Genomic DNA, 11,940 nt, shown 5'->3' on the forward strand with positions numbered 1-11,940 from the left:
CCCTGAATTTCAGGTGCGCCTTGTGCAGTCCAATCAAACAAGCCCACATCACCTCCTACGTAAATTTCCTAGTAGCAAATTTTAGGTAGGTCTAGCAAAGCTCCGGAGAGAGAGCCACGGGTGGCTTAGTACCGAGTTATGATTATGGGGCTAACGTGTCAAGTTCTTGTTGGATATTAGGGGAAGTGTGGTTCACTCCTGAAAATCAGTGGGAGAAGAGATTAACGAGAGATGATTCCAGCCTGTAATTTTTAAGTGTAGAATTATTGGACAATTGGCAATTTGGCATATAGTGCCAGGTGGTGAATGAGACACTCGATTACTTTATTTTTGGGTAGGCATCAACTTGACACTAAATAAATACACAACTGAGCCCCTGCTCAGCTCCGACCAGTATGTTATAAAAATCATAGCTGCAGCCAAAAAATATGAACCGAACTCATACAAGTAAATCAAGGTCCTCCTTGTAGCAGCGCTGGGCAGATCGATAGCAATGAGCGTTGTGGTGAGCAAGTCCTCGCCGGTGGTCTTGTACCCCGCCGAACCTCAGGCGCCGGCCGGCGACGTCCAACTCTCCTCTTTCGACCAACGCATCCCGCCTTTCGCGTGCACATTGCTCCTCATGTTCGACCATCCGATCGACAATCCCATCGAGACCATCAAGCGGGCGCTGTCGCGAGCGCTCGTCCCCTACCGCCCTGTGTGCGGCCGCCTCGCCGGAGCCGATCACAGCATCGTGTGCACCGACGAGGGCGTGCCGTTCGTGGGGGCGTCCGCCAGCTGCGCCCTGGATCTGGAAAAGGTCACTCCTGCGCTGCTCGCGGATCTCGCCGTCGCCTACGCTGGTCCTTTTTGCCGGCGCGCCGACCCGCTGCTGCAGATGCAGGTCACGGAGTTCTCCTGCGGCGGCTTCGTCGTCGGGGTCACGTCGAACCATGTCCTGGCCGACGGCATCGGGATTGGGCAGTTCCTGCAGGCCGTCGGCGAGCTCGCCCGCGGGATGCCGCAGCCGTCCGTCATCCCGGTCAGGTCGGCCGCCGCGATCCGGGATCTCCCTCCGCCCACGGCCACGGCGGAGGAGAGGCGCTCCTTGATGAAGCCCAAGGAGAAGGAGGGCCAGGGCGCCTTTCTCGACATTATCGTCCCGTCGAGCCTCATCGGCCGCGTCAAGGCCAAGTGCGCCTGCACGCTGTTCGAAGCCGTCACGGCGGTGCTGTGGCGGTGCCGGACACGCGCGGCCATCCAAGACCCGGAGGCCCCCGCGCCGCTCGTCTTCCCAAACAACGCGCGCGAGCTCTTCGGAGCGCACGACGGCTACTACGGCAACTGCACCATCATGAAGTCGGTGCGAGCGACGCGCGCCCAGGTGGCCGACGGCGACATCAGGGACGTGGTGCGGCACATCAGGCGCGGCAAGGAGACTCTGCTCCAGGCCGAGGCCGAGGGCGGCGGCGCGGAGACCGGGGGAGACTTGTACAACAGGCTGGCCGTGTCGAGCTGGCGGCGCATCGGGTTCGACGCGGCCGACTTCGGCGGCGGGACGCCGGCGCGGGTGATGTGGCACGAGGATCGGATGGTGGTGCCGGAGTGCATCGTGTGCCCGCCGTGGAAGGGCAAGGACGGGGTCAACGTGCAGTCGCTCTGCGTCAGGCCGGAGCACGCCGCCGCCTTCCTGGCCGAGCTCGCCGCAATGTGATGTGATCCCCTGCTCGTTCTTCACCCCGCCCCGCTCCCGACCACAGCTGCCCAAACGTAGAATCCAGCCAAAGTATGTGAAGGTCTCTTTGAGATGGAAACAAGTACTAGTAGTAGTATGAATTTCAGATGAAAACAGACCTCTCTTTGCAATGTATCCGAATAAAATAGCAAATTCGTTTAGTTCCTGTACATTATGGAAGAAGCATCACTTTTTTATCAACAAAAAGTGAGTACTATGCCAAAAAAAGTACTATGTCATTGGATGCACATTTCAATGAACTTTCTGATGTTGTACTTTTTACCACATATAAACCATGTTTTGTAGATCAAAATTATATAAGTTAAATATTAACATGAAAAATAAAATGGCTTTGTATATAAAAATAGAGGGAGTAGAACAAACGATGATTAGTTTGATAGATACGGAAAGCAACACTACACTCATGGAGATTCTTGAAGAGGAGTGGTTGCCCCTCTGTCCTATGGGTGTGCGGTTTCGCAAATAAATTAACTGTTACTCTCTTCATTTCATAATGTAGTTTGTCCTTGCTTTTTGAGATTTTAAGTTTATCATCGAAAATTATATCATTAAAAATTTAAGTTTGACCATAAATTTAACTAACATGGGACACTGCTGGGTATAATTTTTGCTCCCGCTGTGGTCGCTCACGTTGGTTAAATTTATGATCAAACTTAAATCTCGAAAAGCGCGGGCGCACTACATTATGAAGTGGAGGGAGTACATGTTTAAGGGTACAGAAGCCTATGCATGGATGGATGCACCGAGTCAACTCGATATTACCCCCTTCATTTGAATGAATAAGGCGTGTTACCTTAAAATTTAACTCTGACCATAAATTAGACTAACCAAACGTGGATTATATGTGATAAAAATTATACCGTTAAATTTGTATTGAAAGAAGTTGTTAGTAGTATATATTGTTGATCTAATATATGATCAAAGTAGGATTGGATTTTGGGTAAGCGTGCACGCCTTATTAATTGGAATGAAGGAAGTAAAATTTTAAACCAAATTATTCATGCAATTACATCAAATTATTCTCGGAAGTTCGCCCAAGAACCTATTCCTGAAGTTCTTGGGAGAAGCCGCCGACGGGTATGAGCAAGCTGAACATCGACGCGTCATATTTTTAGGACGGCACTGATGCTATTGCTGTTGGATTGCTGTTGTGCTTCGCAGTCAAAGAGGAGAAGCAGTGGCTGGTGTGACTGAGTTGTTCGAGCATGTACTCGACACAGCTACCGCAGAAGCTCTTGCCGTACCAAGAGGCTTTCCCTAAAAAAACTCTTAGATTTTAAATTTAAGGGTACGTCTACATCTCAAGTCGGTGTCTCAAGTCGGTGTACCTTTTCCTATGTTGAAGTTATATTGGTGATGTGGTAAGAGCAACTCCAACGGGCCGACTCAAACGGACGGCGCTTTTGTCCGTTTTTTGTCTGTTTGGGTCGGGCCGCCCGCCCGTCGTCCGTCCTCTTTTAGATTTGGGTCGGCAGCGCGCCCAACGCGCCGATCCATTTCATGACCGTGCGCTTTTTTAGATCATGCCAGCGCGCCGGGGGGGGGGGGGGGGCGATTCGGCCTAGCGCGCTCGCTTTGACGCTCCAGAGCGCGGGAAATGTTCGCGCGCGCATTTTGGCGCGCCCCGGCGGCGTTCGTTATAAAGATGGCGCTCCCTCCACACTCAGTCCGCCACCGCCGCCCACTCGTCTCGCCCCCTCTCACTAGCCTTGCCGCCTGTGCGCCACCATGTCGATGCGCATCCTCGACGCTTTGGATTTTCGCGGAGTCCGCGAGCGCCCCTTCGTCGCCTTCTCCGCCGAGAACTTATTTGGCGAGAAACGGCTCGTCCTCGGCACCTTCGACACCGCTGAGCAGGCGGCCCGCGCGTACAACGCGGCGGCGTGGCGCCTCCGGCGGCCGAGACGGGAGATGAATTTCCCTACGTGTCGAGCCAGCGGGAACCAGGAGGCGCCAGAGACGGAGGGAGCCGAGTGGGGCGAGTTCCGCACGGTCCAGAAGAGGACGGAGAGGCCAGAGCGACGAGCCGGCTAAGGCGAGTGCAAGCATACGCGCTCAAATGAGACTGAGGCTGCGAGAAATATCGGGGTGGGACTTCGCGGACGAGCATGCTGCTGACACCTATATTCAGACGTCGGAGAAGGACATTACCGAGTAGAGTCGGATAGCGACGAGTAATTTATCTTTTCTTTTATCTATGTACGCAAGAACAATCTATGTATCCTTTTTCATCGGAAAAAATGGCCGGCGGCGTCGGCCACGAAGCCGGCGGTGGAGGTTGTGCACGCGCTGGGAGGAGAGAGGGCGCGCACGCGCGTCCCGTCTTGTGTCTGCGTCGACACAAATCCGGCTCAAAAAGGGTTGGGGAATGGGTCGGCAGGCGGACGAAAGCGGACGCGCGTGCGTTTGAGTCGATGCGTTGGGCCGTCTTTTCTCCGCGCCGACCCAAACGGACGCGGGCGAACGAAATGGGTCGCCCCATTGGAGTTGGTCTAAGTGTTTGGGGTTAGAAACATTTTCATGAAAAAAAGATGGTGGCATAATTTTCAGAGCCCCCCCTCCCCACCCCCACCCCGACAATTGGAAGGGCATCTCCAACGCCGTGCATCTTATCGGACAGAGCAATGCGGACGTGTTTGCAGATAGCAGATAGGGTGGTGGCCATCCAACCCCATGCACCAAATGTCCATCCCTGCTTTTTTCCTCTATATATAGAGCACACACAATAATTAATGATAAATGTCACCCCTTGTCCAAAATTTAAATATAAATATTACAATTCGAACATGAAGTTTCCAATAAAATAGTTTAATTTGAATTCAACTTATTCACACACATTTTGTACTTCGACCCTTGAAGCACCCACAAATGCTTAGCTAGATCATGAAGCTGATCATTAATTGCCCGATGAGTAATAAATAGATGTATTTGAATAAAATCCTCAAATGTCACTGGATACTGCTCTGGAAATTGAATACGATCAAGCATGCGCTCAAAGTCCAGTTTGTGGCTTGGGGGTCCAACACTTGGGCATATCTAGCCACCCTCTTGCTTTTGACAGTGTAATGAGCCATGCTATGTCTTCGACTGTTGGTTATCTCCGATGCTCCGGTCCAAACACCTTGACCACCGCTGTAGCAAATTTCACCGTGGCTTTGAGACATGTGCTTTATGGCATCCGGAGGTACTCGTCCCATGAATCTGCAGTTGTGCCATAGGAAAGTATTCTCAATGTAGCCATGCACTTCTGGTAACCAGAGAATCCAATGTTTCCAGTGACATCCTATTTCAAAATAAACTAGTCATCATAGGCCCTGACACCATTGTAGAGGCAACCGAATACATTCTGTCTCATTTGGAATCGATGGCCAAAAGAGGCCTCAAATAGCGCATCAAGGAAAAATTAGTCGTCCATCAGCATCATGTGCCTTGTGCCCTATTCCGATTCATCACCCGATGTCCCTGATTGATCCCTTGAAATTGAGAACATGCTCCTTCGCAGGTTAGGCATCTGCAATAACCGCATGCATCATCGCCGTTTCATTCTCATATTCGTCCTCATCTGATGTTACAAATGAACTCGACATAGAAGTGTTCCTCGTCTTAACCCATCGTGTTTACTTCAAAGTAAATAGCAATACCGACAAAATTGGCTAAGGCATTTTGGCAAAAACTTGTCAGGTGTGGCGTCCACCATGGACACAAATGTGCAGGGGTAGAGGGTATCAGTGCGACGCTCAGACCATGGATGGAAGGGGGGCATAGGCGCCCGGGTATAGTGGCCCGCAAGCCCCTGGGCGGCAGAGTGGGAGGTACAACAATGACTTCAGTCTCGGATTACACGAATACAAAAGCAAGGGGGGGGGGGGGACGTAGTCAGAAAATCTTGGCTCCTGGCAAGGTTTTTGCGTTGGCCGGGGTGTCGAACGCCTACTGGGCGGCTGTTCGGACGCCCACAAACCCCCTAGATCTGCTTCCGTTTTGTAAGAATTCGAACGTGCAGACCGGTCCACTGACGTTTGATACACGTGTTGGATGACAAAAAGTGTCCGGACTGAGCTGTCCGGACGTTTTGATGGACAGTTGAGCTTTATAATTTGCGGGCATAGACTCTACAAATGTCAAACCATATGAAAATATTTTAGCATAGGCATAACATACATTCACCATGTCTCAAAAATTCGGATTTAAGTTAGACCTGCAACTCTAGGAATAAAAAAATTTCTCATTTCATGCTATGAATGGTGCTGGTTATAATTTGGGCCACTAACACGATTTATGGTTATTGTTTCTGTTTCTCAAATTACAGTTTGAATTAACTTCTGAATCTTGGTGACATGGTAGATATTTTATATTATGTCCGGGTGCTAAAGTAAATTTTGTTTCGTTGGAAACTTGTAGAGTGATTTTCGGAGAGCCGGGGCGTGGCACAAGTGGCTTCACCTCCTATCAGCTCCGAGTTAAATATAGCACCCTCGTCTCACGGGAGAAAGCAAATTTTGTACCGTGCACGAGTGCAAAGGTAGCGCTGCGCATGGCATCACCGACCACGGTTGCCTCCGAGGAATGAACTTCGTACACAGCAGTATTTGACCATTGAGACTTGACTAGATTAAGAAACTTGAGGTCGCGATTTTGACAGGACTACGCTGAGGAATTACATGTTATTTTCTTTTTCAGAGGCCGCGAACCAATCTTTTGATGCCAGTTCAATGAAGGCATACGTTGAGAAATTGGCAATGACATACTCCATTTTCTCTGTGCACGGGACAACGAGTCTCCTAACGACGCGGCCTCATGTCCTCCGTGCCGCTCCCCTACCACTCCTCCAGCGCTCCAGCGCGTGCTCTGCGAGCCGCCGCGCGCGCCCCTCACGCACTGTCCCACTCCGCCCTCGCCGCGGCGAGCTCGGCCTTCGTCTCCTCCAGCTGCTTCTCTAGCGCCGCGACCTCCACGTCCTGCGCCGCCAGCTTCTCTTCCAGCTCCAGCGCGTAGCCCAAGGACGACGACACGTAGTTCGCCGCCTGCGCACAAATCACAACGATCGTTCAGAAGACTCCGGACATGCCGCCCACCGGTGAAGAACTTGACACCGCATTTGCTGGCACGGCATACCTGGAGAATCGCAACATAGCTCGCTGCGATGACATCTGACGGCTCGGTCGCCGCAAACGCGCGCTGCTGCGGTGGCGCGACGGCGCCCTGCAGCAGCTCCCGTGCAGCCTCCCAGCCCGTGCCGTCTCCGTCGTGGCTGATGGGAAACCCCGGCGGTGGCGAGCGCATCCCGGACAGCGGCGTGTTCAGCAGAGAACGAGGCGGGCCCTCCTCGCTGCTGGCTTCCTCCAGATTCCTCTTCTTTGCGCACAACGGCGGCGACCCTGGCGCGTGGCTGCCCGGCTCGGCTTTCGCCTTCTTCGCCGACGCCGACGCCTGAGCGGCCGCCTTCTCCGCCAGCATATGCTTCATCATCTCGTAGACAGAGGGATCCATGCCTAGCACACGAACACGATAGGTAGCAACATCAGAGCTCGATTAAAAACAGGGGAATCGGAGTGGTTACGGATGGTGTTCAATTACCTTTGGAATCGGAAGCAATGCGAGTAAAAGAAGCCGGCGGCGGCGGCCGCCGCGCAGATGCAGCAGGTGCCATGGCGGCTGCGAGGTTGCTGTCGGAGAGACATGTATCGATGTCAACGGCGGCGCTGGCGTAACTGCGCAGTAGCTTCGCCGCGTGTTTCTTCTCCTCGCTGTCAAGTACCGGCACCATGAAAGAGGTCTTGGACGGCTCGCCCCACTCCACGGGGAAAGGCCACGGCTCCGGCGACGACAGGAAGAAGAACGAGTTCTTCCAGTCCTTGATGCAGCTCGGCATCCCCTTGAAGCGCAGGCCGGAGTTGTCCCTGGATCGGAAGAAGTAGCACCCTCGGTGCTTGCGGTTGACGATCGACAGCAGGAAGAAGTGCCGGAACACGGGCAGCGACGGCGGCACGCCGGCGGAGTGGCAGAGCACCAGGAAGCCCGCCAAGATGCGCCAGCCGTTGGGCGCGAGCTGGGTCGGCGCGATGCCGAAATGGGCGAGCACGTCGCAGAAGAAGCCGTGGAGCGGGACGCGCATCCCGGCCTCCAGGGCGTCCGCGTACAGGCAGACGCACCCCGGCGGCGGGGGCGAGCTCGCGCGCAGGTCGCCGGCGGGGCGCGCGGTGTACCGGTCCTTGGGGACGCCGTACTTGTCGCACACCGCGTCGACGTCGTGCTGCGTCCGCAGGAACGAGACGGCGCCCTCGGTGTCGCCTTGTCTGAAGAGGGCAGGGTGGTGGTCCGGCTCGAGGGAGGACGAGGAGGACGAAGGCATGGCGTCCTGCTTGTCTTCCTGACGTTTCCTCTCGCAGTGGCAGGAGTGTAGCAGTGGAGTGGAGTGGCTTCCCGAGGAGCCTAGCCTGGTCCGGTGGTGGTGGACGCTGGATGTCTTCTAGTCTAGGCCAAGTCAGGACACCTCCATCCAACGGATAGTCTAAATGAATCAAAGCTTGCGTTAAATCATTTGACCATCCATCCTGCAAACGCCCAGGTCCGTTGGCAAACGAGGATCCTCCGCTCGATTTTTTGTGGAAAGAGACCGCCTGGCGCCAACGAACTGCCAAAAGAGACCAACTGCAGATGGAATTAACAAAAAAGACCCTCTTGATCGTGGCGGCAGGCGTGACAGGCAACACGTGGCACCTGTCGCCATGCCAGGAGGCGGCGGGCCCTGCCGCCACGGCAGGAGGTGGCCACCCAAGCAAAACGCGATTGGTATAGTGCATGTCGCTCGGACGGAACAGGGCGGGCCAGGTGAGCCATGCCGCCACCGCGCGAGGCAGCCCCTGCTGGCGCTGTCGCTCGCAGGCCGACAGGCCGTGCAGGTCGTGGGGCCAGCCGGTGGGCCACGCCGCCACCGCAGCAGGCGGCACTACTGTTGCTGCTGCGAGCCGAGATTAGCAAACAACGCTGATTCCGATGACAAACTGCGTTCATTCTGATGCTGCGAAACTTGCTGCTCCAGCGGAGGTGACAACACCAAATTCGATGGCAATGCTTTTATTTTTTTGCTTTCTGCCACAAGTTCCGATAATCTGGAATCGTATTCCCGCCTGCCTGCGTGATTTGCGCTTCTGTATGTAGCCGAAGCGACAACACTCACGCGTCCTGATTTGTACGTGTGATTTCGTGCCGCACACCCAAGAGCATTGATGTTGCTGCGTGTGATGAGACACCACGATGCTGGAATCCGAGGCCATGGTAGGTGAGTTCTAACTCGTTCTGCCGACAATATAGCGGTCCTCTCTATTAATACACTCTCTCTCGGAAATCTCTGGTAGCCTTCTCTACCTCTCTGCTCTCTTTAAGTCTACAAGAATACACAGAAAGAAAAACTTGGTAGCCACTTTCATTCTTGATTTTGGCTGGAGTTGGATTTAGAAGATGGTGAAGTTGAAGAAAATGTAGATTAAGGTAAGATCTATCCATTTTTGTTGGTTTACTTTGCATGCATGATATTTTTGTTCTATTTGATTAGTTCCTAAGTGTGTATTCTATGTTGTTTTATGCATTATTTCAGCAGTTGGAGGAGTCATTTGGAGTTTCTGGAGTAGGATTTACCGTGCAAAGTGAAGTACGAACGGGAAGAACGAGGTATGAGCTTTGCAATATATGATTTTTTTTGTGCATGCACGGTGATAATTAGTTAGTCTTTTAGCTCATCATTAGCTATGCGATGTAAGTGCTTAGAGGTTAGAAAAATTTGCAGATGACAGATGCAACATTTATACTATTTTTTTGAGAAGAGTAGGTTGAATATGTTGTATCAATGTTAGCTGCGTCTATTAGTATTGAGATGTGAGAAGGTCTTAATACGGTAATTAAGAAAAAAATTGCTTGTTCATTGCATGTGGTATGTTATTTCATGTGGTACATTTATTACTAAGTCTATAGTTAGGAAACTGTAGGTCTACATACATGCAAGTGCTATTTTCATACTTTTGATAGCAGAAAAAAAATCTGTGTGTAATATTGATGTTCAAGTGATAATAGGTTGACTCCGTTCATATAATACAGGTGACAGATATTTATTCAAACTATTTTGACGCTTAATTGCATTCGCAAGCACATCCATATTGGAGCTGAGGTATAAATGACGCCGTAATTTTGTTAATATTTTTTATATTGATGTAATGTTGTGAATAATATGCATGCCGATGCGAATATTAATATTTGTAAATAAATGAATATTATTGTACAACAACAACAACAACAACAAAGCCTTTAGTCCCAAACAAGTTGGGGTAGGCTAGAGGTGAAACCCATAAGATCTCGCAACCAACTCATGGTTCTGGCACATGGATAGCAAGCTTCCATGCACCCCTGTCCATAGCTAGCTCTTTGTCGATACTCCAATCCTTCAGGTCTCTCTTAACGGACTCCTCCCATGTCAAAATCGGTCGACCCCGCCCTCTCTTGACATTCTCCGCACGCTTTAGCCGTCCGCTATGCACTGGAGTTTCTGGAGGCCTGCGCTGAATATGCCCAAACCATCTCAAACGATGTTGGACAAGCTTCTCCTCAATTGGTGCTACCCCAACTCTATCTCGTATATCATCATTCCGGACTCGATCCTTCCTCGTGTGGCCACACATCCATCTCAACATACGCATCTCCGCCACACCTAACTGTTGAACATGTCGCCTTTTAGTCGGCCAACACTCCGCGCCATACAACATTGCGGGTCGAACCGCCGTCCTGTAGAACTTGCCTTTTAGCTTTTGTGGCACTCTCTTGTCACAAAGAATGCCAGAAGCTTGGCGCCACTTCATCCATCCGGCTTTGATTCGATGGTTCACATCTTCATCAATACCCCCATCCTCCTGCAACATTGACCCCAAATGAATATTATTGTATGATATGAAAAAATTCTATAAAACTGGAAGATATTGAATGTTTTACTTATATGATATTAAAATGTTATTATCATACTATTATGTTTAGTGGTTGTTCGGATAGCGAGTAATTACGTTCAGTTTTTACCAATAATCGTTTTTTCAAAAGTTCTGTTTTTGCATGTTACGAGAACTGATACATCTCCAACGTATCTATAATTTTTTATTGTTCCATGCTATTATATTATCCATCTAGGATCTTTTATATGCATTTATATGCTATTTTATATATTTTTGAGACTAACCTATTAACCTAGAGCCCAGTGCCAGTTTCTGTTTTCTCCTTGTTTTTGAGTTCTACAGAAAAGGAATACTAAACGGAGTCCAATTGACGTGCCAATTTTTGATGATTTTTTGTGGACCAAAAGAAGCCCCTGGAGTGAAAGAGTTGGGCCAGGAGAGTCTCGGGCTGCCCACAAGGGTGGGGGGCGCGCCCACCCCCTGCCTCGTGGACAGCCCGGAGACCCCCCCACCTACGCCAAAAATTCCTATAAATACTGAAACCTCCAGAAAATAACCTAGATCGAGAGTTCCGCCGCCGCAAGCCTCTGTAGCCACCAAAAACATCTCGGGAGCCCGTTCCGGCACCCTACCGGAGGGGGAATCCATCACCGGTGGCCATCTTCATCATCCCAGCGCTCTCCATGACGAGGAGGGAGTAGTTCACCCTTGGGGCTGAGGGTGTGTACCAGTAGCTATGTGTTTGATCTCTCTCTTGGTACGATCTTGATGTATCGCGAGCTTTGCTATTATAGTTGGATCCTATGATATTTCTCCCCCTCTATTCCTTGTAATGAACTGAGTTCTCCCTTTGAAGTTATGTTATCGGATTGAGTCTTTATGGATTTGAGAACACTTGATGTATGTCTTGCATGTGCTTATCTATGGTGATAATGGGATATTCACGTGATCGACTTGATGTATGTTTTGGTGATCAACTTGCGGGTTCCGTAACATTGTGAACTTATGCATAGGGGTCGGCACACGTTTTCGTCTTGACTCTCCAGTAGAAACTTTGGGGCACTCTTTGAAGTTCTTTGTGTTGGTTGAATAGATGAATCTGAGATTGTGTGATGCATATCGTATAATCATGCCCACGGATACTTGAGGTGACATTGGAGTATCTAGGTGACATTAGGGTTTTGTTTGATTTGTGTCTTAAGGTGTTATTGTAGTACAAACTCTTGAATAGATCGATCAGAAAGAACAACTTTGAGGTGGTTTCGTACC

General features: G+C 50.8%; 2 protein-coding genes across 2 annotated transcripts; one reads left to right on the plus strand and one right to left on the minus strand.

Moving 5' to 3' along the window:
• Window positions 1–407: 407 nt before the first annotated feature.
• Window positions 408–2,005, plus strand: LOC123159466 (acyl transferase 15). Its single transcript, XM_044577308.1, has one exon. It carries the CDS (start codon window positions 494–496, stop codon window positions 1,694–1,696), a length of 1,203 nt encoding a protein of 400 aa, XP_044433243.1. The 5' UTR covers window positions 408–493; the 3' UTR covers window positions 1,697–2,005.
• A 4,360-nt stretch (window positions 2,006–6,365) lies between these two features.
• Window positions 6,366–8,231, minus strand: LOC123158794 (uncharacterized). Its single transcript, XM_044576635.1, has 3 exons — window positions 7,316–8,231; window positions 6,854–7,230; window positions 6,366–6,762 (listed from the first exon to the last, which is right to left on the minus strand). The coding sequence occupies exons 1-3, from the start codon at window positions 8,088–8,090 to the stop codon at window positions 6,610–6,612; spliced, it is 1,305 nt and encodes a 434-aa protein (XP_044432570.1). The 5' UTR covers window positions 8,091–8,231; the 3' UTR covers window positions 6,366–6,609.
• Between the last annotated feature and the right edge of the window lie 3,709 nt (window positions 8,232–11,940).

This window comes from Triticum aestivum, chromosome 7B, assembly GCF_018294505.1.
Source record: "Triticum aestivum cultivar Chinese Spring chromosome 7B, IWGSC CS RefSeq v2.1, whole genome shotgun sequence".
Taxonomy (NCBI): Eukaryota; Viridiplantae; Streptophyta; class Magnoliopsida; order Poales; family Poaceae; genus Triticum; species Triticum aestivum.

Excerpts from the sequence above, each read along its gene's own strand:
- LOC123159466 (XM_044577308.1), top strand. The coding sequence starts at position 494 with ATGAGCGTTGTGGTGAGCAAGTCCTCGCCGGTGGTCTTGTACCCCGCC.
- LOC123158794 (XM_044576635.1), bottom strand. The coding sequence starts at position 8,090 with ATGCCTTCGTCCTCCTCGTCCTCCCTCGAGCCGGACCACCACCCTGCC. Across the intron at positions 7,231-7,315 it reads CATTGCTTCCGATTCCAAAG|GCATGGATCCCTCTGTCTAC; the intron begins GTAATTGAACAC and ends TTCGTGTGCTAG. Across the intron at positions 6,763-6,853 it reads GCTATGTTGCGATTCTCCAG|GCGGCGAACTACGTGTCGTC; the intron begins GTATGCCGTGCC and ends ATTTGTGCGCAG.